Source organism: Oryzias latipes, chromosome 23, assembly GCF_053564925.1.
Source record: "Oryzias latipes strain Hd-rR chromosome 23, Olatipes_Hd-rR_3.1".
Classification (NCBI taxonomy): domain Eukaryota; kingdom Metazoa; phylum Chordata; class Actinopteri; order Beloniformes; family Adrianichthyidae; genus Oryzias; species Oryzias latipes.
In genome coordinates this window covers 3469102-3493176 of record NC_136259.1, presented here as the reverse complement: position 1 = coordinate 3493176, position 24075 = coordinate 3469102, and the positions used below count along the sequence as shown (strand labels likewise).

The following is a 24075-nucleotide window of genomic DNA, read 5'->3' as shown; positions in this document are numbered from 1 at the left end:
AGATTTCATAAAGGGAAAACTAGGGAGTGTATATTTGTGTTTGACTGTGTGTACACACACCCTTCCTGCAGTAAGAGCTCATTATGACAGAAACAATGTTTCCTATGTAGTCAATGTGCTCTGAGAACAGAGCAAACACACATATGCACAGGCCAAGTGGGTGGTCAATGGTGCCTTTAGCTCCAGGTGTTCAATCGTCTGCAAAACTACCTTCACACCTCAGAACATTTCACCTGCCAATCAACCCGGCGGTGATTAACATGCCATTTCCTCTTTTTTTCATTTGTCCTTCATGTTTATCCACATCGGGAAGCTCTCACCCTCTGTCATTTCCACATGTTCTACTTTCATGTCTGAATGTGGTGCAGCCTCTTACAACCAGGGCCAACGTCAACAGCAACTGCAGTGCTGCACTTAAATCCCTTAAGACTTTGAGCTCTTTTTTTCCACCTCTAGATCTGTTCTTTGGCAGCTGCTCTCTTTTCTTCCGCCTTTCAGTGTCAGCGACCTGCTCTGCTGGACACACTTAGGAGGAAAGCCCTGCAATACTCATTTCTAACTATTACACAAAGTTATCTTTAAACTTGGCACAGGTCGTCAAAGTTTAGTCTGGTTAATTGGAAGCAGTTTAGCACCATTGTAACAGCTAACCCGAATGGGCTTTATTTAAAGTTGTCAAACATATGAAATTAGATCCTACCATCTGTTAATTAGAAGGTTTTTGGCAGGTTCTAGGTGACCTAAAAGCCTTTTAGTAGGCAACATTCCTACACCTTTCATAAATTATGATGTGTTTTTCTCATCAATGGGCTTGTCTTTAAGATAGTGCAATGTCAGTCCCTCATAAGCATTCCAAGACGGGGGGATGAGTCTGCTTATAGAGACGAGGTGGATCAGTTGACGATGTGGAGTAGGGAGAACAATCTGCTCCTCAATACCACAAAGACCAAGGAAGCATTATTGACTTCAGGAGGAAGAAAACCGCTGTTTCTCCACTGTTTATCAGCGGGGTCTGTGTGGAGAGAGTGCCAGACTTCCGCTTCTTGGGGGTCCACATAGAGGAGGATCTAACCTGGGGAGTAAACAACTGTGAGCTGCTAAAAGAGGCCCAGCAGAGACTGCACTTCCTAAGGGTGCTTAGGAAGAACAACATCTCCCAGAGATTGCTGGTGTCCTTTTATCGATGCTCCATTGAGAGCATCCTCACGTATTGTGTTTGTGTGTGGTTCAGCAGATGCACAGTGGCTCAGAGGAAAGCTCTCCAGAGGGTCATTAACACGGCACAGAGGATCACCGGCTGCCCTCTCCTCCCTCTTGAAGAACTCCACAGCTCGCGCTGCCTCAAAAAAGCCCAGGAGATTCTTAAGGACACTTCACACCCTAGACACTCCCTCTTTGAACTGTTGCCATCAAGGAGAAGGTTCAGGTCAATCAAAACAAGGACTGACAGATTTAAGGAAAGTTTTTATCCCGTAGCAATAACTACATTAAACGCTGCAAAGAACAAGCCATGAATGGAAATATGACAGAATGTTCACGCGTGTGTGGGTTATGTCTGCTGTTTAAGTCAGTCCGTATTTTATATTGTTTTTATACTATTTATTGTGATTTTATTTTTACTATTTGACTATTTTGCACCTTAATCTCGTTGTACAATGTTGCAATGTCAATAAAGACTATCTATCTATCTATCTACATATGCCAGACCATAATGGTGTGGTGTTCTATTGGCCCGACATGCTCAACTAACACGGGACAACCAAACCCAAAACACATGTAAGTGTCAACTAAGGACAGAGGAATAACATCTTGGCAATAAGTATGTCGTCTTTAAATCTACGTCACTCAAGATAACAATGCAGAAAGTTAAGAATCTTAGATCGTAGTGTAATCCCAGGTCTTTATATTTTTATCCAGCATGCATGATTTCCAGTTTTTTGTCTGTTGGGGGAATTTCATTCCTTTTTTTTCTATCCTCCTATAAAATAAAGATAAACATCACTTTCTGGCTGCCCTTGTGCTCACCTTTGACACAATCCCTAAGTAAAACTACCTGCAGGCGATGCTGTCATCACATCACCCATTTTAAAACATGATTTATGCTCTTTTGGAACGACCTCCAGAAACATAAACTATTGGAAAGCTGTAGCCTGCAAACAATGTTTCTAAACCCTACTTATCGTAACTTTATTGGCTGGACACAATGGTTTTTAATAGTGACAAAAAAATGTCGTATTTGTGTATGTTTGGCGCTTTATTGTAGCAGTCTCTTTCTTTATAATTAATTCAACTGTGTCCTTCATAATCAAGTACACCCAAAGCCTTTTAAATGTAAGCACCCATCTCGTCAACTCATTGGACGTGTTGCTTATCTGCTTTCCTCAGTAGCCTGACAAGTGTAAATCTGCTTTCATAATAGGGGATTATCACTCCTGATCCAGGCTTTGAGTGAGCATTTCCTTAAAACAGCTTTACACTTTGTGAAATCCCCGGGTCACTTGAAGCCACAGCCTTTCCTGATCCATTCCAGCCTTTTCCCAACACTGCCTGGCGGTAAACCAAACCCATCGGCACAGATTGGCTGTTGTATCACTTATGTGACTGAATTTATCACCATCCCCTTAGTAAAGGACAAGGATAATAGGAATAAACAGAGTGGCTTTTGAGAACCTTAATGAATTTTAAAGAGACCATCAAGTCAGTAGATAAGATCAGGAATTGTTACTGCTATCACTGCTGTCGTTGGATAAAAGACACAGGATTGTTCTGTTTATACTGTAAAAACTGATAAATAAGTCCTTAGATACTGGAAATTAGGGCTGCGGATTATTACTTATATGGTGATGCGAATTGCTTGACGTGTCAAGATCAACGATTTAAAAAATCCAGCCCGAATTCTTTCTATTTATTCTAAATATGTATGCATGGTTCCTTTCAGGCTATGTCTGTCCGTTGACTGAATGAATGGAAATTAAAATATATATCTAATCACCATCATTTATACCTTTATCTAGAACAGGAAATCAGATTTAACAAAACATTACAAATAAAAACATAAAGATTTTAAAGGAAAAGTCTCTGCTTAACAAACTATTCTTCACTTTAGAGCCATAATTACATTGCCTGAAATTTATTTTCAGTACAATATTCTATATTTATACAGATTGGAAATCCGCGATCTCCAACCTACAAAGATTCGTATTAAAATTTTCTGGAATCGATCGCAAATATTGAAACATTCAGAAACTCATTACAGACCTACCGGAGATGTTGCTGGTGACACGAAATAAAACAAGCTGATAACTCTAACTAACATACTAACTTCTCAACCGTTTTAATTTCCATGATGACATTGGATTCTGAAGCGGAGTAAAGCAGCTTTGCGCTGACATTTACGCTACAAATCAGCACAGTAGTTCTTCTAAACTCAGGATCAGTTGGAATCATGGAAATTGTGTTGAATTAAAAAAAAAACCATCAACCCCGGAGCTAGAGCTCTGAGGTTGAAGGGTTACGAAACAACCAAGAACTCTTTTAATTTCCTTTTGCAGAAGACAGGCTTGGTCTAGTTTGTCTCCTTAAACATATTGTAAATAGTGAGTAAATTGCTAACAATTAATGCATCAATACTTTCAAATGGAATTTTTGTATTTGCTGTTTGTGTTTTCTGCTCACCAAATCTTTAACAGGTTAGTCCTGCTATCACCAATCGCAGTGACCTAATTGTTACTGACCTGGACCACTGGTTCAAGTGTCAGTGGTTCACAGGACCAGCCGCATCAATCCTGGGATGGACAGAAGCTCATCAACATTTGTCCCACCCTCATTAGCCCTACTATGGTGCCCTTGAGCAAGGCCGTTGACCCCAATTGTTTCGTTGGAACTTCAGAGTGGGCACAGGTGTGTCTGTCTTGTTGTGAGTAGCTCCAAGGCGTGAGTGGGAAACTGCACACGTCAACAGTGTCCTCAATAAACACAATTTCCAAGAGGACATCCCCTGAATAAATAAAGATTTAAAAATGTGTTACAACAGTGGGTCCTAAATTACCCCAGCCGTATGGCACGAGGCCAGTCGATGCATGTGTGTTGCTAATCGGTTGGTGTAAAGACAACTTTTATGTCGTTCACATTCCACTGACTTTTACAATGCAAAAGAGCATCAATGTCAGCAAACGGGTGCTTGGCTTAAGCCCAGGTGTTTTTTGGGTGTAACTCAAGTATGCCTTGCTGCTTGTCAGGTTTAGATCCCAAAAAAGGTTTTGTGGCAGGCATTGGGTTTTTAATCAGGCTGCTTCAAGCTGGAATACTGCTAGTTGTTGTCGTTAAAATGATAGTTTTCCAGCAATAACTGGGTAGTGGGTTCTTTTAGGCAGTCTTGACTATTCCAGAATAACCTTTTGTGAAAGAGAAGTTCATATGTGTTACGAACTGCTGCGGAAACAACAAGGAATAGTGAAAAAAAAGTACTGTAAATCAAGACTTTGCCCACTGTAAGCACATTGGGGGTAAATGCACTGTAGAATTTTACTCTTTGTCATTGTTCTCTATTAGTTCTTGTTAGGATTAAACTACGTTCATTTAGTTCATGTTAGCCATACCTTATTGTTAAATAATGTGTTGTGTTGTTAGATTTTGTGTTTTTGATGCCAACACCATGAGTATGATGAGAGGGAATCTAAGACTTTACTTCAGCGTACATCTATGGTACAGCACCAGAATAGAGTACTTCGATATTTCTTAATTTTTTACATGTAAGCATTATTTACAGGTCTGAATTGTATCCAAACACAAACTTTGTTCATGTCTAGCATTGAGTGCACCCTCCCACTTCAAACTTTTCATTGACATGGCAAACATTCACATCGTACAGAGATCTAGCTGTCCTTGCTCTCACAGGGATTCCTAGTGGGGGGCCATTAGGAAGTGTGTGGCAGCCATAACTGGAGTAGATCTGGGCTGATCTTCAAGGAGCAATACAGGCTCTGACTCTTGTCGGTTCACCATCTGCAGGAGGGGCCGCAGGCTGTGTTGTAATGTGGAATCGGAAGGCAGAGGTTTCGCTGTTTCAAATTCCAGCAAATAAATGGTTGGCTGGTTTCTTCCATCCATCTTCTGGACCCGCTAAATCCTTTTTTTTTTTGGTTCGACCCAACTGCTGTTGAGAAAAGGCAGGGTAGAGTTTACCAGTGGGTTGTAGGACCACACAAACACACTCACATTCAGGGACAAATGAAATCAGTCGATTACTCTATGAGGTAGGTTTTTAGACTGTGGGGGGGAAGGCAGAGAAAACCCTCACATGCATAAAGAGAACATGCAAGTTCCACTCCGACAAGTCCCAGTTGAGAAATGAATCTGGGCCTTTTCGCTGTGAGGCAAGAGGGCTAAACACTAGCACACTAGAGCACAGAGAGGACAACTTTTGATGCAACTCTAAAATTTTATGTGAATCATGGAAAACCACAGTTTTCTCTCTCATTGTATTAGCAGCATCAGACTATAACTCCATCATGCTGCAACTGAAGTGTAAAAAGTCTGTCCAGGAAGCAAAATAAATGATTATTGATTCACCATCTAATTAGTTATTGCTGTTGTGTCAAACACTGAACATACCATTGAGTCCCAGGCAGAGTTACACTTCCTACTTTGGTAATCCTTGTGCTATCCTAGGCACTTTAACATTGGGAGTTGGGTCATCTAGACCCACTAGACAGTCCTCTGAACCTTTTTTCTTCAATGATTTGTGATCTTCACTGGTGTCCATGGATTACATGAAATCTTTCCACCTTTATCCACCTTTGTCATGGTAGGGAGAACACGTCAATGCAAGGGTGGGGTCATCTAAGATAGCACAAGGGTTAAAAGAGCTCAAGGAAGGTTGGTCAGTGTTGCCAGATAGAGTCACAGCTTTCCAGCCCAAAAGTCATCTGAAAACCACCAGACCCAGCCAAAACCACCCAACGGGGTGGGGGGTGGGCACACACACGCACATATTTATATATAAAACGGGATCTAACTGGACTGCTTTAGCACCCGATCTGGTGATTTTTCAAAATAAAAGATTTCTCAAAATAAAAGATATTTCAGACTAATAATAAAAGCAGTACAGTATTGTATATTTCTTCAGCGGACCGGCCTTCTTCCATTCATTTTCTTAACCCGCTCTAACCTGCGTGCGGCTCTTTCATCCTTGTGCTGCTGCGCTTGCGCCAGAGCGCCCCGACTATCGTGTCAACCTGCTGCTATCATGACTGTATTTTGCACTCTCTGTGTGGAAAACACTGAGGAGCGCGGGGGAAAACAACTCTCAAGTGCAGAGGAAATGAACAACAGGTGAACAGGTAGAGAGGAAAAACAGGTAGGCTTCAAACTCTGCAGAGATGGAAACACGGGCGTCAGATTCAGACGCAGCTTTCACTGGGGGAGTTGAAGCAGAGACTTTCTCTGGGATGATTTAATGAACTCAAACATGGAAACATGATTAACAAATAGAACTCTTCAAAATAATAAACCTGATCTCTCCACATTCTCCGTGTCTACTATGCATTGAAATACACAGACACCTCTCCATGTAGCGATCACACGATAACTTTAGCTGGTAGCTCCGCCCACACGCGGCCGCTGTATCAATCTTTAAAGAACACAATTTTTAAGAGACGGGGCGTTGCACACCCCCAACAACAGGTCAGATGACAGAGCAGGAAGCAACAAAGCAACACAAAGGCAAAATATTGGATCTGGTGGCAGTAGAAAACACTTACTGGGGTAAATAGAGCCCCCCTCTCACCCAAAAAACAAACAAACAAAAAAAACAATGGAAGATGATTATTGTACCAAAAAAAATACATTAAAGTTATTCCAAAAAGGCCTACCAAAATCAAGACCGCCATGGGTTTATGTTGGATAAAAAATGTCATTATTCAAAGTGATATTCATTTAATATTCATTTAATACAGATAACTGGACAGTCGTTGTTTTGTAATTTGTTTGTCTAGATTGTCCCATGTAATCATCCTTATTTATTTGATTAATTCAGTTGTGCCACCATCCAATGCACACGTTCATCAAGCTCACTGACATTATAGTAGGAGAGGAAGAAAAAATACTGATGCACTATCCTCCCATATCATTGAGGTAAAGGTTTTTGCCAAATGTTGAGTTCTGGTTCCTTTGGCTAATGGAACCTTATGCATCTGCGAAATAAGAGTACGCCTGTGGGTAAACCTTTACTTAGGTCGGTTGACAACAATTTCTCATTTACAGGTGCAGAGATAGAGCTGCCAACCTCTGATGGGAAGATTGCAGATTCGGTTCCCGACTTGCCTGCCCATGTGTTGAAGTGTCCAAGACCCCATATTGCTTCCTGGTGGTAATAGGTCGGCACCTGTGTCAGGCAATGTAACCGCCATCAGTGTGTGTGCGCATAGGTGAAGAAGACTTTGACCGTAAAGCGCTTCTAAGGCGGTAGTTCCCATAGTTGAATCTTGCTCTCGACTTTTTCTGCACCACATTCAATACCAACATATGAAAGACTTGGTGTCATATCACTGGCGTCGGACACAAACTGTAACTATTGGTTGGTACTTCTGTGTTTTGTATAGGACGCTACTCATACGTAACTATCCAATCAGATTCTTTGATTAGTCAAAGTTCAACTGGTTTAACTTTTCTTACGCTTTCAATGGCGGCACTTTTGTATGTAGAGCCCAAAAATGGAAAAAAAATCATATACTCGTATATGTACAGACTTTATAGGAAGCAGGCAGAACGCGCATTGTGTGAACGTAACATGAGACATAAGTTTATTTGACCACAAAAGAAAAGCAAGCTTACGTCAGTGGGTCAGTCCTAATGTACTTTTACAAAAAATGTTGTTTACATCCTTGGATTTTACATTTATGCCAACTGTAAACAGGAATTTATTTTTCTCTGCTATTCTGTTTTATCTTATAATTGTCTAAAAAATGACCCACTAACTTTAGGTATGGTCTTTTAATTGACATGTTACAGATTTTCACATATTTGGCGTTACCCATCAACTGCAAGGTTAAGTTAAGTCATCTATTTATACATTTTTCAAAAGCATTGGTTGTATATGTGGCCAAGATGGCAAATGTCTCCTGCTAAAGTAAGAAACTGGTTTCAAATCAGCCCCTCATATGGTCATGTGACCGCATACAAACATCCATTTATCGTTGAGTCATGTTTCTGATTTTTTGTGTCAGCTTGGAGATAGTAGTCCATACTAGTCTTTTGATAGAACAAAGAAACTAAACATAGCAGATCAACATTGTTTTGGACAATGGGTTGCCCATAACTTGTCATAAACTTGATTCTTTTGAATTAGTTTGCATTCGGCCCGCCCCCTGAGGGAGCCATGGGCTACAATGGCCACAGCTGTTCCATTTGGGGTTATGACCCCCAATCCAGCCCTTTCATGTTGAACTTTGACTGAGAAGTCTTTGGGTTTACTTCTTCAGTGTTTGGGATGACACGGCCATTGATTTGAGCTGGCTACCAATGCACAAAATCCTTAACATTTGAAATAGTATTAGATTAAATTAGTTCCACTTTATGAAATAGAGATTTTTATTAGAAGGAAGAAACAAAAATAGCTCATGACAATAGGTGAAAGTAATAGGACAAATCCAGGCGGTGAATGGAATAATCAAAGAATGGCGTTTTCCTGAAATCCACCGGTCACCAGCAAATAACTCCACAAGAGGAATTTTATTTGGATTGGTTTGGTCAGCCCTGCCTCCCAATGGAAGGAAAGCGACTCTGCGTAACACAATAAAGCTGTCGTCAGCTGTGAAAACGGTGAAATTGCATAGCAAGACAGTTTTTGCATTTGGTGGTACAAGTCTGGCAACATTCTATCCAGTCCCACGTCTTTTTAATGCTTGGGATTTGGGCTTGATATTTGACAAAGGAACACTTTTTAGGTTCACTACCACAACATTTATGGCAACAGTTTTTCTTACCATACTCTTGCTCTGCAACCTTACCACTTAAGGCACATGTAAAGTTGAACTGTGAAGCACCTTTGCGTTGCGGTCTGTTTCATTAAGTTTGTCTCATTCCTTTTTCTAAACATCTGTCCTTTGGAAGACATGTTATTTCAATAAATAACACAAATATACATCCTATATAGATTGATAAACATGTATAAACTACATGCATTTCATATAATTTAAATAATTTATATGTACACTTCTCCCTCACATGCTCAGCCCCTCGCAGGTCAGTTCTTCCTCAACAGCCTTTTAACAGAAAATTGAAATGGACCCAAGGTTATTTTAGCAGCACTGTTGTAGCAGAGTGTCGCCGTTAACCACACTGTCCTGTACATTGAACAGGAAATGGAATTCCTAACAGGAAGTCCAACCACAAACTGGTAGTCCGTGTCACAGTCTGTACCGGTCCTTTATGTCTTGCGACGTTTCTTTGACAATGCACAGACACAAGAAGTATTGATGCGTATCCAAGTCCAGCTTGGTCTGTTATTAGTCTGTGTGAATGCTCGGACATATGTCTGTGTGGTCTTGCACTTTGAGTTCCAGTTCTTGTTATCAATGCCTCTGCACACATTGTGCTTGGAAGGGTTACAGTACGTCTCATAAAAATACTGACTGAAAACCTTTCCTTTAGGGCCTGTAAAAGTGCGTAGAACAGTTACACGGTTTCCTTTATCGTCCACGGCGTCAGTTTTATTTTTCACCCACTCGCTTTTGCTGTCACAAACAGAAAACTCGGCACTGTAGCTCCTATGTTTGATGTCACGTTTCTTTCGCGCCTTGTTAGATGACGGACTCCTGTCCATAACCCCACTCACAAAGTCATCCGAGGGGTACAGAGGCGGCGGGTGCAGTGGTGGGTGTTCGCTCAGCAGAACCCGAGATGAACTGTACCGCCTCTGCTTCCTGAAGAGTTCTGAGTTCAACAGCATCACCAGCTGGTCATCGTTCTCCAACGTCTCCACATCGACGCGCTCCTCTGAGGGGAAGTTTTCGTCCTGCAGGTGAGGTAGAGTATCTCTCAAACCCATTTCTCTGCTTCTCTCCTGCTGGCTCTGGTTGACCCTGGTCTTCCCTCGGGTCAGATCTGCCTGCAGCAGCTGGGTGATGAGAGAGTTTACAGGGTCGGGACTCGACTGCTGCTGCTCCTGCCGACTGCTGTCCATGTTGGTTGCCTGGATACCATATAGGTATACTAGGACCATCACATAGAGCAGGATGGACATCACTAGATTCACCTGTAGGATCTGGAAAGACAGACACACAGAGACATTTAGGGTTTCAGCACAAGTTTTTTTATGATTCAATCTCAAGAAAATCTCATTCCGATCATCTTTTGATCTATTTTCAAACGGTTCCCAGTGGTCTTTTAATTATGGTTATGCTGTTTTTAGGCAAATTTAAAATGACAAATGACTGTTTCGTTTTCTAAGACAGTTTCTGCAGAGCTGGAGTAGCTCAATAGAAACTTGCCTCTGAGTAACTTCCCGTCATCTCTTTTAGGGTTGGGCGATGTCCCCTAATTTGGCCGTTGACGATGTTTGCTGTCAACCATCGGGATGGACGATGACATCGTCGGGGGGGGGGGGGGGGGGGGGGGGTATTTTTACATTTTTCTTTCTTATATAACTGCTATTCGTTATTTTGCTTTTTTCATTTTATTTCCCAACTAATGGTTAATCCGCGATGATCCAGTATAAACTGAGGGAAGTGACTTTAACAGAAAAAGTAACAAGCAAAATAGAAAAGAAGTGGTCCGCTCCCGCACTTAACTAGCGAAGTGGACCGGCGGAGGGCGGAGTTACAGCTTTATGTTTGATGGGAAGGGGGGGGGGGTACATGAGCGGTATGTGTGGGAGATTTAAGACTGCGATCCGTCCCGCAGCTCTAGGGGTACGAGCTATCAAACTCAGAACCGGGTCTAAACGTGTGTCTGAGCACAGCTCGGATCGTCAGCAGACACACAGCGGTTTGAGCTTCAAAGCAGAAATTTCGCTCAGTCCTTAGAAAACATTCAATCAATCACGTGGATTTGTGTTTCCAGTCGTGTCCCGACTAAATAAAGGCTGATGTTATTCACAGGATGCAGCGCCACCCAAAGCTAATGTTGTTAGCCCGTGTTAGCATACTGCTAATCCTGGCTACGTTCAGAAAAAGCACTGACCACACGGATTAAAATTCAAATGATGAGCGAACAGGTGTTTCATAATAACCGTAACATTATTAAAAGCATGTTTAGAAGGTCATCTTGTATTTTACCGAGCTGACATGTCAATGTATATAGCTGCTCGGTGCTGTTATCGTTTTGTATTGAATTGTTACCTTCAATAAAGTTTGGAAAAAAAGCCGCTCGGCGGAAGTTGTATCCTCTTCCGGTTTTCAAACTGCGCATGTGCGAATACAGCGCGTGTGCGAATGATTTATTCCGACCGAAATTGTGACCTTAGTGAACGTTTTTATATTCTGAAAACATTTTTCTGGGCCCATGTACACGGTTGGATTCTAATCCGACCATTGATCCCATCAAGATATTTTGTACATGTAACCGCGGCTTATGGTGTCGACGCGCAACGTGGCGGGGGCGTGGCATCACGATGGTGGTCTCTCCATCGGGATGTCAGTCACCCATCACGATGGACGATGATATCGTCCATCGGCACAACCCTAATCTCTTTGTTTATATGCTCTCCCGCTAGCTTACAGCCCCCTCACAACCCCAACCTAACATTAGCGGTGCAACAAAAATGACAAGCAACGTTGGAGCTATCCAGCCGTACAGTTTAGATCTGGATTCCAGCTCAGACGAGGAAAACTAAGATGTTAATGGATCTATTTGTCTGCAGATGAATCAATCAGAATGGAGCAGAGCAGGGACCTTGAGGTCCAACAATTAGACCACCCACGTAGAAAATAAGATCGATTTCATCATCAGAACAGCATGTTTAAAAAAAAACAAAAAAAAACAACCATTTTCATTAATGTGTTTTTTTTAATGACTACCACTAAGTGATTGTTTTGTGTAAATTCACCAAAATTCTGAAAAATACTCCTTGAAAAAGTTGCAACAAACACATATTGTGATTTTTGAAAATGTTTCTGGTTATGGCATGACAAATGCGTCCTTAAATAATGACCGGGGGTTTAAGGGTACCAAAGTGTCCTACTTTGAAGCTCTTAATCCCTTAACCTATTGTGAGGGAGAACTTTGAAAACACGATGTAAATACCTGCAGTTCTTCTCCTGTCTGAGACCCAACATGCACTTTTATGAACTAACAAGTTGGAGCTCGAACAACATACCTTTCTTCCAGAGAAGACCAATGGCTCTACAAGTTTCAAACTGTCTGAGAGACATCGGTGACACGAACACTTTCCTGTTCTCTACAACTTGTTGACACTGTTGGTTTCACTGTTTTAACAACTCTGAGAGCTTCTCGTCCCTGGGGGCTGTTTACCATCCTGCCTTCACCCTGCAGTCATTCAACTCTTCTCCAGAAATGCATTTTTAAAGTATTACAATTCATTTTCCCTACCTTTTTTTTCTGATGGCATAAATTTGAATAATAAAACTCTTATGGCTTGCAATCAAAAATGATGTGCTTGCAATGGTTTTGTCCCTCCAAAATAAACATTCTTTAATATTTTGATGTATCTTTACAGAGTCCTCTTATCTGCAGACAAATGCTGTTTTGCATGCTTGCACAAGTCAGGGTGTTCCTGAGAAACGCACACCCTTCTTTCACTGCACGATTAGCTCAATTAAAAGGACACATAAGTTGCCATTTTCTATTGATGCTTTACTAAAGATTTAATAGGCTTATGAATAACTGGGAATTTTTGCTCCTTGAAACCAGTTTTAAAATAAAAAAGACAGATTTTCTAAGATGCAGACAAAGGTCAATAACTTCTCTGTACCCTTTTTACGTTTTAGCCACATTGTTCAATCACTCCAGTCCTGTTTGGTCGTATTGAAATAATATTGATCATTTTTTATGTATTTCTATATGCATATTTTGTAAACCAATTCAATGTAACATTTGTTAAAATGCAAATCAAACTTCAGGAAGCTATAGCATATTACAAAGCCTTAACCCCTGAACACTTGGCGTCCACATGTGTGGATATCACATTTTGGGTTATAGAACCAAAGTAGACCTACATTATTTTTTGAAGTATACGTTTTTTTTATTGCATAGTTTGACCAAGGGTGTAACTTATACTCATAAGGGACTTATTTCTGATGATTTTTACATAAATAGGCCCATATATTCATCTTTTTCACATTAAACACCAGTCGCCCTTTAGCGGTTGTTTCCCACTAACAACCACTAGAGGGCACTGTAGGTGTGTGTATCAGTATTTGCTACTGACTGCAATGCAGAACAAGAGACGCCGTCAAAAACAAACAGGATTGAGAATTTGATCGTTCTCCTCCTGAACCTTATGATATTTTTCGTATTTGCGTCGAGACATTATTATTATTAAGTAAGCCATCAAACTGGGTCAAAGAGAGATAGAAGTACCGCTGAAAGCGCCGTCATTCAGATGCAACTCCTGCACTACAAAGTAAAAGATCGCATTAAAATCAAGTTTGAATGATGTCATGGAGACGTGATTACTGGTGTTTTTGTAGAGCTCTTCAAAATACATAAACCTCATCTCTCACCATCATCCATGTCTGCCATGCATTGCAAATGCGATATACAGTCAATCCTACCGTGTGGTGATGAGGCTAAAAGCTTGAAAGTAGCTTCTTCCCCAATTGATGAGTGCATCTAGTTCATGAACAGATTTTTGGTCAAGGGTTGAACATTGAATTTGAGTGTGTCAAAAGGGGTAGCGGACATGAATTAGACATGTGAATCGTGTTTGGTGAGAACGTAACATTACGCCGGGCTTGGCAGATTTGTTCAGAAGCATCGACCTTTTCTCCTAAAAGTGCTACTTATAATCTTATTTATGTTATTTTTTTCTTCTTTGTTATGCATTTTCTGGCTCCTGCGATTTATACTCCAGTACGACTTTTACTCCAGAAATACGTGTGTTCAGGGTTAGCTCAACTATTACCTCGGGTCTTAACACATTAAAGAAAAAAGTGAGCAAAAAATGTATTTCTATGTAGAATTTAACGGCAATTTGATCCTTTCATTGTGTTTGGAGAAAAGGTAGCCATTCCCTAAACGTCATCTTAAGAGACAATTAGTTTCTCCACTCTCGCTGTGATAACCAGCCATTTATTTATGTCAGTCTGGAAAGATAAGACAGTGTGGCCAAACAATTTTTACAAGAGTGTTTCAAACTGTTTTTATTGAGCGTTGCCCTGTAATTACTTGTATTATCCAAGGAAATTGCCAACTTGAAAAGACCTTTTCTTCACACTGTTGTTTTAAAAGAGAGGCTCAGATTCAGGAATGTACTTGTAATTGGTCAATAACTAACTCATCTCTATGGTTTCCACATGATATGACTGGGTGGTCATTAAACTGTCAGATATCACGACTGATTGACAGATGTCAAAGTTTTCTCTTCTCTACTTTGGTTTGTTAGATTTGCCTCTAGGCAATCTATTAAGCTGTCACAGTAGAAGTTATTAGCAAAACTCAAAATGTGAAAGAGTCCATCATCAGAGTCTTAGAACTGATGTCAGGAAGGTTTTCTAGGATGTTATGCAGGAAAAACGAAGAAGTGTCCGTTCTGATGTTTATGTGTATTTATACTAAACTTTATGCACACATTTACTGGTGGCTTAAAAATATATTAGGTGAAAATGTTGACGTATGCCACATTTAGACCTATCTGTAAACAACAGATACCCAATGACTTTGGAGGAATAATTTGTAAATTCGGGTTTCGTTATACCCCAGAATTATGTAATGTGAGGGTTTTTTTTTTTGGTCACAGATGCACACGGGGTTTTCTGCTGGTTACCAGGACTGCTCTAGCTCTTGTTTATTTTCTTAAAAGCAAGTAATGCATGTTAAAAAGGTTAAAATAAAGTAGATCTAATAGTTTAGTGGTGCATTTTTAATTTAATTTGCACTAAAATGAGCTCTGGGTGCCTAATTATGAGCTCCAATGGCAGCTGCTACAGACAGATTCTCTCCACCTCCATATGCACCACAATGCAATCAGTGTGGGGATGACTGGGCTCTCCTTCTTTTTACATTGCATCATCCACCCCAGAAGAACAGAAACACTCACTCGAGCACAGGTGCCATCTCACCTTTGCACAAATAGTTTTTGTGACTGAATGAAATGTTTCACATGCGCTGGTCTGAATGCATAAATATGAGTGTTTGAACGTAGTTGTATTATGTCCATGTCTACCCGTTTGAATATGATTTTAAAGATTTGAAAGAAACTGAATTGCCACAGCAGGATCTCATCTGGATATCTGTCTTCAATCTTTTTATGATGACTGTTTCTCATCTTAATGAGGGAAATCCTGCCCCAAACCATTATACTGCCACCTTCGTACCACTTCTCTACCGGTGCAACAGTCAGCACTATGTTCTCATGCTCCAAGCTGTAGACAGTCAGGTTTCACTCTCAGAGCCTGGAGGTACCAAAAGCTCAAAACAAGAGCCAATAGCAACAGTAAAAACAGACGTTTGACTGAAACAGATCCGCCCTGTGTTTCTCACAGATGGTAAACGGCGTATACTTATATAACAGCAAATTGCTTTACGGTCCTAGTCCCATTCACCCGTTCACACACACATTCCCACACTTATGGCAGCGTCACTGCCACCAGCCCTTAGCCACCAGGAGCAATGTGGGGTTCAGTGTCTTGCCCAAAGACACTTTGACACATGGACAGACAAGGTGGAAACCGAACCTGTGATTTTCCAATCAGAGGTTGACCACTGTACCTCTACACCACGACCACCCAAATGTAAGTCACACCCCCAAAAAGGGAAACAATTAGACCTTATGATAAGCTTTCAGCCAAGAAACACAACATATTTGACACTTTGGTCCTCTTGGAGTGTCATAAAGTGTTTTCTGTGGTGTTACCCTCTAATGATGTTTTTATAAGACTCCCCAAGCGATGTCATGCCCAAAAAGAAATCAGAAGGCTTCAATAACAAAACAGCAGGTTACAGGTGAAGTTAAAAGGGAAAAATTCACTTCGTGGCTGCAGTTCAGGGTCTTGCCACTGTCAGGACTGACAGACATAAATTTATAAACAGTCTTATATGCCAACGATGTCAGAGCCAGTTCTCACCACTCCGAGGCTTTGTTGTGACAATGATCAAAGTGTTGGCTTTGACTCAAAGCTCGCTAGCTACCTTCAGGAGTAACGGCTCTGTTGCTCGAAGAGTAAGTCATTACGCGAGCAGGTCAGGGCAAGACAAACATCCAAAGCCTCGGGGAGCCACCAAGAGCTTCCTTATGCTCATCTATGTGAGTCACAAGGTACGCTTGGCCCTTTTCTATGGGACAGGAAATTGTCAACTCTTGTTAGGCCTAATTAAAGTCATTACGGAATTTGACATCAACGTGTTTACAACAATCTCACAGTGTGCCTCCAATCACTGTTCTTTATGCATAACTGGATTCAAGGAAAATGTGCTTCTCATGTGATGTCATGACGTGAATTTTTATGAGCTTCGTCACACAGAAAAATGCCGCACATGACCAGGTTTAATGTGACGCTCCATGTCATCTAGAATTCTTTGTTCCTGTTAAACATGACTTACAACAGTATTAGTAATTGTTTGAGGAAATTAATAAAACCACAAGTTTAACTGACATAATTTCATGAAAATGTCATACAATCAACACACTCCCAAAAGTATTTTCTATATGTACACATCTGTAAAGAAAATTCAGATTTGTCAGTTTTTTGTAGCAAATATCTCTTAATTTTATGCGAAGTTCACACCGCTTCCTACGAAAAGTCTATGGAAACACGCGTATGTGTGCTTTTCGAGCTTCTTAAACGCATTCAGGCATCGCTACGCAAGTTTTTAAGTCAGTTTTGGCAACAAGTTCTCACCCCAATTCATCAAAAATTGACGCACGGGTAGGGATTTCCCCCTTTGCGTCACATACTGATGGTTTGGGCGGGCCCCGACTATTGTTTTCCTTGTGCTGCCGGCTCCAATTAAATCACTTCGGTAAAGTTTCACAACTTTTGACTTCCGCCTAATTAGTAATGATAATAGTGAAAATAAAAAGAAAAGAAAAATAACCTTTTTCAACGTATAGTTTGAAAGTAGCACTTGATGCGTTGTTTCCACTTAAAATAGCTTTTTTTTTGGAATATAAAACAGAAATTAAATTAAAACTAATTTAATGGTTGAAAACGAAAATCAACCACTAGCGTTTCGAGATTTTTAGCACATTGAAAAACGACGAGTTGTGCTCACCCTAAGCATCAGTATGTGACACAGAGGGGTCCCTACCCATGCATATGTGACGAGCTGGGAGGACAATATGTTGGTTTTGGGCACTATATGTTTTTTTTTCTCTGGAATTCTATGATACCAAGTCTTTCATAAATTGGAATTGAGCTGTGAAAGAAAGCAAGATTCACTTCATATGCTGAAAGTGTGTTGAAAAACCCATGCTCAGCGCGTTCTTGAATGTGCCACGGTGTGTTCTTAGTAAAAAAGGCAACACTTGGAATCACTTTCTCACACCTTATCGATCTACTTCAAACACACGTCTCTATGACCATCACTGACAACAAAGTCTTTAAACCTAAAGCAGATTTTACATCATCAGTGTAGGTAAAAGAGAACCTGCGTTAAAAAGGGCAATCCAAGCAAACGTAGAAAAACTCCTATCAATCCAGTTCTGACGTTTTCACGATCATTGGAGGTCAGAAACTATAGACGTGTTTTGTCCTATATGCAACTTGAGCCAGAACTTTACAGGAAGTGGCCAAAGCTTCCTAAATATAGCTTCTCTTTGACACAGCTCCATTTACAAAATGCTCCTTCAGATGCAAAACATTTCTGCTGCCAAACGGTAACTATTAGAGTAACTTTGGTTGAGCGTGTCTTGACAGAGATCTTTTTGACCTAGTTAAAGTCTCCAAAGGTCAACTTTAAGCCAGACAAACTGATGAAAAAGGGTCATAAGTGACTCATTCACCACAAAGACGTCAGAAAAAACACATCTAAATCAAATGTGTTGGCAAGCAAACCCCAAAAACCAGTAAAGATGATATGACTCTTCATTTTAAGCTCACCAAAAACATATGCCTACAGTAAAAGTAAACTTGGTACTGAGTTCACACCTGATATCATATTTTGGTTTAAAAATAGGAACTTTTACTTTAAAAAAATATATATAAGTAGTAGGCTATACATTAGTTATACGTTGTGGGTGTGAATACATTCTTGCAACACGGTAGTTTGTCTTTCAAAAAAAAGTAAAATTAAAGCCGCAAGCGGCGTTGTACGGTCCGCAGACGCAACCCGCCTTTCACGGCCAACTCAATGCGCAACTGCCGCCCTCACCGCCCACCTTTGATCAAGGCTAGTCAAAGCTGCAAATGCTATTGATGCTAACAATGCTAATTATGCTATTGTGCCTAAAAGTGCTAGCATTGTGATCAGCATCATCAACTCACTCAGAAAATCACAGTGCTCCATTGGTGAGAGCTATATGTCATAAGTTGATAAAAAATAAATAAAAAAAATTTCAAAATAGCGGCTTCTCTGTTGATTTTATCTCCATAGCAACCATTTTATGTTTTGGTCGCCTCGGGATGATGAACAGATCGACGTCAGTTTCAGACGTATCGGCAGAAGTCAACTTTTTGTTGTCCTTAGCAACAGTGTTTTTTTTCTAACCACGCCCACATTATTTATATGTCCATATCCAGTGTTTTTCATTACGTTCAGTACCTGACATGGATTCATGCATTCACTTTTTACAGTATTCCATTGAAAAATAGAAGTCATAACAGTGTGCCACTTTTGCTAGCTCGCCACGCGCACGCCGTTCAATATCTACAACTTCTAATTGCAACATTTTGTCCACATCACCTTGCTATGAATGCCTGAGAATTTACGAGACAATCGCAAAAAATCCCTAAGACATGTTTTCGTTTGTATGTGGCGCTAGAGGGGCTTTTTAAAAAAAATGCAAGATGGCGGCCTTCTCCCAAGGTCAAAGGTCAACGACACTTCTGCGGTGTTTGTAGACTGGAGCTGGCAGGAAGTGTGAGCAATTTCGTGAAAATCGATCACACAAAAGTGTTGTTCTCCCATTTCGGGGAAAAACACAAAAATTGCCAATTCTCAGAGTTTGGCACAAAATGGCCGCCAAGCCGTAGGTAGTGTGGCCGTCCCATTATGATTTCAAAACTTCTGTGGGATATCCCCAACACGTGTGTTTTACATTTGTAACTGTATTTTGAAGTAAAAAATGTCGGCCTTTTTCGGCCCATAATTTTTTTTTGACGGGATCGCTGGCCGTGATGTCATCGTCTTCAGGGCGGTGACGTTGACTTTGTGGAAAATTCATTTTCAATTTATCCGAGGTGTGTGCACATTTTGGTGACTTTTCGAGTATGCGGCGGGGGTCAGATTTTTGCTGAAAGGCGCCGAAATGTGGTCCTTGCAGTCGGTGAATGCTGCTGCGGGCCAAAATAAGGTATTTTCAGTCACTTTACCGCACATACACGACTTTTAATCTGAACTGTAACCTCATAAAATTTGCATACCAACTGTCTAGGGAAGCTTACAAAATAAAATACTCCGACAAACTCAGCTGTCATGTCACATGTTCATGTGGTTTGTTTTGCTTTTACACTGAGTGGACTGAATCCAGGCCGAACAAAACAGGCAGTGACGGCAGGTTCTTCAATGTTTTTGCTCATCTTTTGTCCTCCGAAAATTTGAAAGTAAAAATGAGTTTAAAGTCCAAGTCCAACTATACTTTTATCAATTGTAAAGACCCAGTGGTCTTTAATTCATTATTATGCCATTTTAAGCCAAATTCTAAAAGCCTGTGTTGTTTTTTTTAAGACATAGTTTCTGCTGAGCGGCAGGAGTTTATCAGAAATTGGGTGGGAAATGTGAGCAGGACTGTTGGCACGGTGTAGGTACCAAAACTATTCGGCCTGCAATAACCCTTCGGGGTCCTTCGGGGTCATGGGACTAGTCCTGACGTAACATTATGTGATTGGCTGTCTGTTGGTCCGATGACGTGTCAGATAGTGATTGGTCTGGACAAATGACGATACCACCACAGAAGAAGATATTCTGCTGTCCGTTGTAAACAAACAGAGCTCCAACATAGAGCAAGATTATCTTCATAATGTGCTATTATTATTAATATTAACTTCATGTTCGCTTGTTGTTTTTTAACTGTGCGCCCAGTGCTTTATTATTGGCAGAACAGAACCGGAGGAAGGATTAGGATAAGGTTAATATGTGCTAACAACATTTTAGTGCAGGTGAACTTAAACTGGAATAACATCAGCCTTTATTTTGTCTGGACCCGACTGGAAACACAAATTCACATGACAGTTTGCACGGTTTCTCAGGACTGTTCATTCAAAAGCCGCCTCCACTAACGCACACACCATCACAAAGCTTTTTCTCTGCTTGGAGATACAAATCTCCCGGGAGACACGGTTCTCCTGAGTCTGGCAGCTCGCTCACACAGAGCAACTGTACGGACTGCGGTCCGAACCCTTGTCCTGATCGCACACTATAACAAAGCCCCAAGACACGGTTCGCTCGTGTGGAGCAGCAGGTTCATTCTAACAGCCACAAATCTTTTTACAAAGTGGGTTGTGGCAAAATCTCTCTGTAAATATTACAAAGAATAATGTCAGACACAACTTATGAGGGAAAAGAACTTTGGGTTACAAAAGGAAACGTGAAATGAAAATATGTAGAGCCCGCGCAGATCTCCACGTTACGTAGTTTGTCCAAGTGGGGCCACCGTAGTGTGACGTTACCCTCAGTTTAAAGGACCCCGAACGGTTGTTGCAGGCCGAATGGTTTTGGTATCTACAGCGGAAGTAACTCTCCGCTAATATCCCATCATCCCTTTGTTAACACTAACACCCCTAACCTAACATTAGTGGTGCAACAAAAATGGTGAGGAATATCGGAGCTATCCATCAGTACAGTTTAGATCCAGATTCCAGCTCAGACGAGGACAACTAAGATGTTCATGGATCCGTTTGTCTGCAGGTGGAGGATCAGAATGGAGGGAGAATTTGCTGTGTTCATCTGCTCCAGATTCCACCAGGACTTGGATAAAGAAATATTTTGAAATGCAGATTTAATCCTTAATTATTTTAGTAATGCCCTCCATCATAAAAGAAATGCTACAAGACCATGTTAAAACACGATTTTCCTCAAAATGAGTCTTTAAATGTTCGGTTTGTTCCAGCATGGAGAGCTCCTTTGACCGCATGTTGTCTGTTCACAGCAAAATCATCAAAATGCAAGCACGAGTCCTCTAATCAACTCCAGGCCTTTTATCTGCTTCACTCATAGTGACATAACAAGGGAATTGCCCACACCTGCCCATGCAATAGCATGGAAGTCAATTGTCCAATTACTTATGAGCCCATGAAATGCTCTAAACTAAAGCACAAAAAAGCTTTAGTTTTTCACATTTTTATGCTATCTTTTTGTTCAACCCATGGAACAAAAGCTGTAAGTCTGCACTTCAATGGCATTTGAGTTGTTTTATTTAAAATCCACTGTGGTAATGTACAGAATCAAAATTAGAAATAAATTAAATGTGTCTGTCATAATATTTATGGTCCTGACTGTATATATTTTATTGTATCTTTTTCTCATCACATTAAAGAAATACTATGATATGCTAAATCAGCTCCAGCTACAACAAGAAAAAAAAATCATTTTTTCATGAGTCATTTTATTTAGAATAAAATCTAAAAGGATTCATCCAGACCAATGGACCAATCAAACGTTTTTGCTTCCTTTTTTTCCACCATGTTTCAGATCCAATTAACCTGGAATTACCAAATGCAGCAGATCCTCAAAGAACCACTCAAGGTCTGGGAGTCATTTCTCAGTAACTCTTAAGCTAAAACGTCATCTTTTACACAAAATGCATTTAATCCAGAGGATTAAATGAAGTAGCTCCGGCATAACTAACTTCAACTGAGCTGAAACTTCATGAACCATTTTTATCTTCTTTTGGACTCAAACCTTTTAATGGGAAGACTGTAAAAATAGACTGGAATAAGGAGTCATTTGAAAAAAAAAACCTTCACAATGAGAAGCTGTGTAAATGTTTTCAATGGTTTTGTTGAATCCTCAAAATTGTAAGAGGTGAATCAAACGTTTAAACTCTTTCAAAAGGAGTCATAGTGTTGAAACTGAAGAATGAGGTCAAACTTTGAGAACGTTGAGAATTTTTCTTTCTGCAGAAAATTCTAAACATGGATGCTTTTGGCATTATGAATTCCTTATAAAATGAGCAAAGATCAGGTCAAAGGCAAGAATAGAAAGAGGGAGAAAGCCTTTTCATGCAGCTTTAACCCTTGTGCTATCCTAGGCACTTTAACATTGGGAGTTAGTTGGGTCATCTAGACCCACTAGACAGTGCACTGAACCTTTTTTCTTCAATGATTTGTGATCTTCACTGGTGTCCATGGATTACATGAAATCGTTCCGCCTTTATCCACCTTTGTCATGGTAGGGAGAACACGTCAATGGTCATCTTGACCCCATAGGATAGCACAAGGGTTAAGAAAAGTAAAATATAGCTTCTGTAAACTTTCACTTTCAGTCACATCTGTCAAAAATGTGGTTTTAATTTTACCTTGAAAGGAGAAAACAGGAAGTGATCATGTTTAGTCAGGCTTTGCCCACCCAGTTTTTGAGTCAATATTAGTATAATTATTGATAAAGATTAGGAAATCATCAATAAAAGCTTCTTGAAGCATTGCAAAAAAAAAAAAAAAAAAAAAATATATATATATATATATATATATATATATATATTTATAAATGTGTCAAAACATTAAGGTGATATTTAAAATACCGGTACACTTTCACATAATTACTGGTGTGGATTCAGTTCTAAATATTGTTGCAATGCAAAAACATTTAACTGAAGCTGTGGATGACTCATTTTGTTGACTGTTTTGACCTCTTTGGAGCAACTTTTTCTCTGTGCTTAGTTTTGTTTCTTGGTTCAAAACTGCACCTTTGGCATGTACATTAATGAGATATTTAAGGGACTGAAATTATACAAGTTTGTATTATTTGTAGATGACACCAATATATTTTACCGTGATGTACATTTTAAAAATCTTATTGGCACTATCAATAATGAACTAGATATTATAAAAAAAAATGTTTTTTGGATTGCAAACAGTTATTAAATATAAATAAAACGAAACTCAATTACTTTTTGGTAAATATAAGGAAAATTTCAAGCAACAGTTAAGAATAACACTAATTTAAAAATTAAAAGACAATAAGTTTTTAGGACTAATCAATGCTAAACCTTCTTGGCAAACACTCATCAGACATATAAAAGTAAAAATCTCAGAAGATCTTTCATTAATAAATAAAGTAAAACCTTTTGCTTGATTGCAATTCACGACTAATATTGTATAGCTGCTTGGTGCTTCCCTACCTTAACCACTGCCACGAAATTTGAGGGAATAACCATAAATCTTCATTAAAGACATTTTACATATTACAAAAAGTCAGAAATATTCACAAAGTAGGATATTTGGAGCATACTAATCCAGTATTTTTTACAGTCAAAATTACTAAAATGACAGGACTTAGTTTAAAATCAAACATTAAAAATACTATGTAAAACATATAGTAATGCGTTGCCAAATAATATACATAAAAAATATTCATAGTAAGAGACACTTTCAAAAATTAAGAAGAACCGAAAAATTCCAACTTCCGATGAACAACACGCAGAAGATTTTGTGTCCGTGTACGGAGTAAAACGGTGGAATCATTTAGGGCTGGAATCTAAATATGTTTCAAACTTGTTATAAGCGGTATGGACAAATGATAAGAATGTATAATTTTTCTGACTGTAAATTCTTTGGGAATTAGCAGCAATGCATTATGGGT

At 39.9% G+C, this 24075-nt stretch overlaps 1 protein-coding gene across 3 annotated transcripts in view; it reads right to left on the bottom strand.

The window, feature by feature from the left end:
- Positions 1 to 8571: 8571 nt before the first annotated feature.
- The window catches only part of ntf3 (neurotrophin 3), a 53681-nt gene continuing 38177 nt past the window's right edge, over positions 8572 to 24075 (bottom strand). For all 3 annotated transcript variants that reach the window (XM_011490875.4, XM_020714204.3, XM_020714203.3), the window contains one exon: positions 8572 to 10264. In XM_011490875.4, coding sequence (XP_011489177.1) covers positions 9428 to 10264 — 837 coding nt within the window. In that variant the 3' untranslated portion in view covers positions 8572 to 9427. The remainder of the gene's footprint in view (positions 10265 to 24075) is intronic.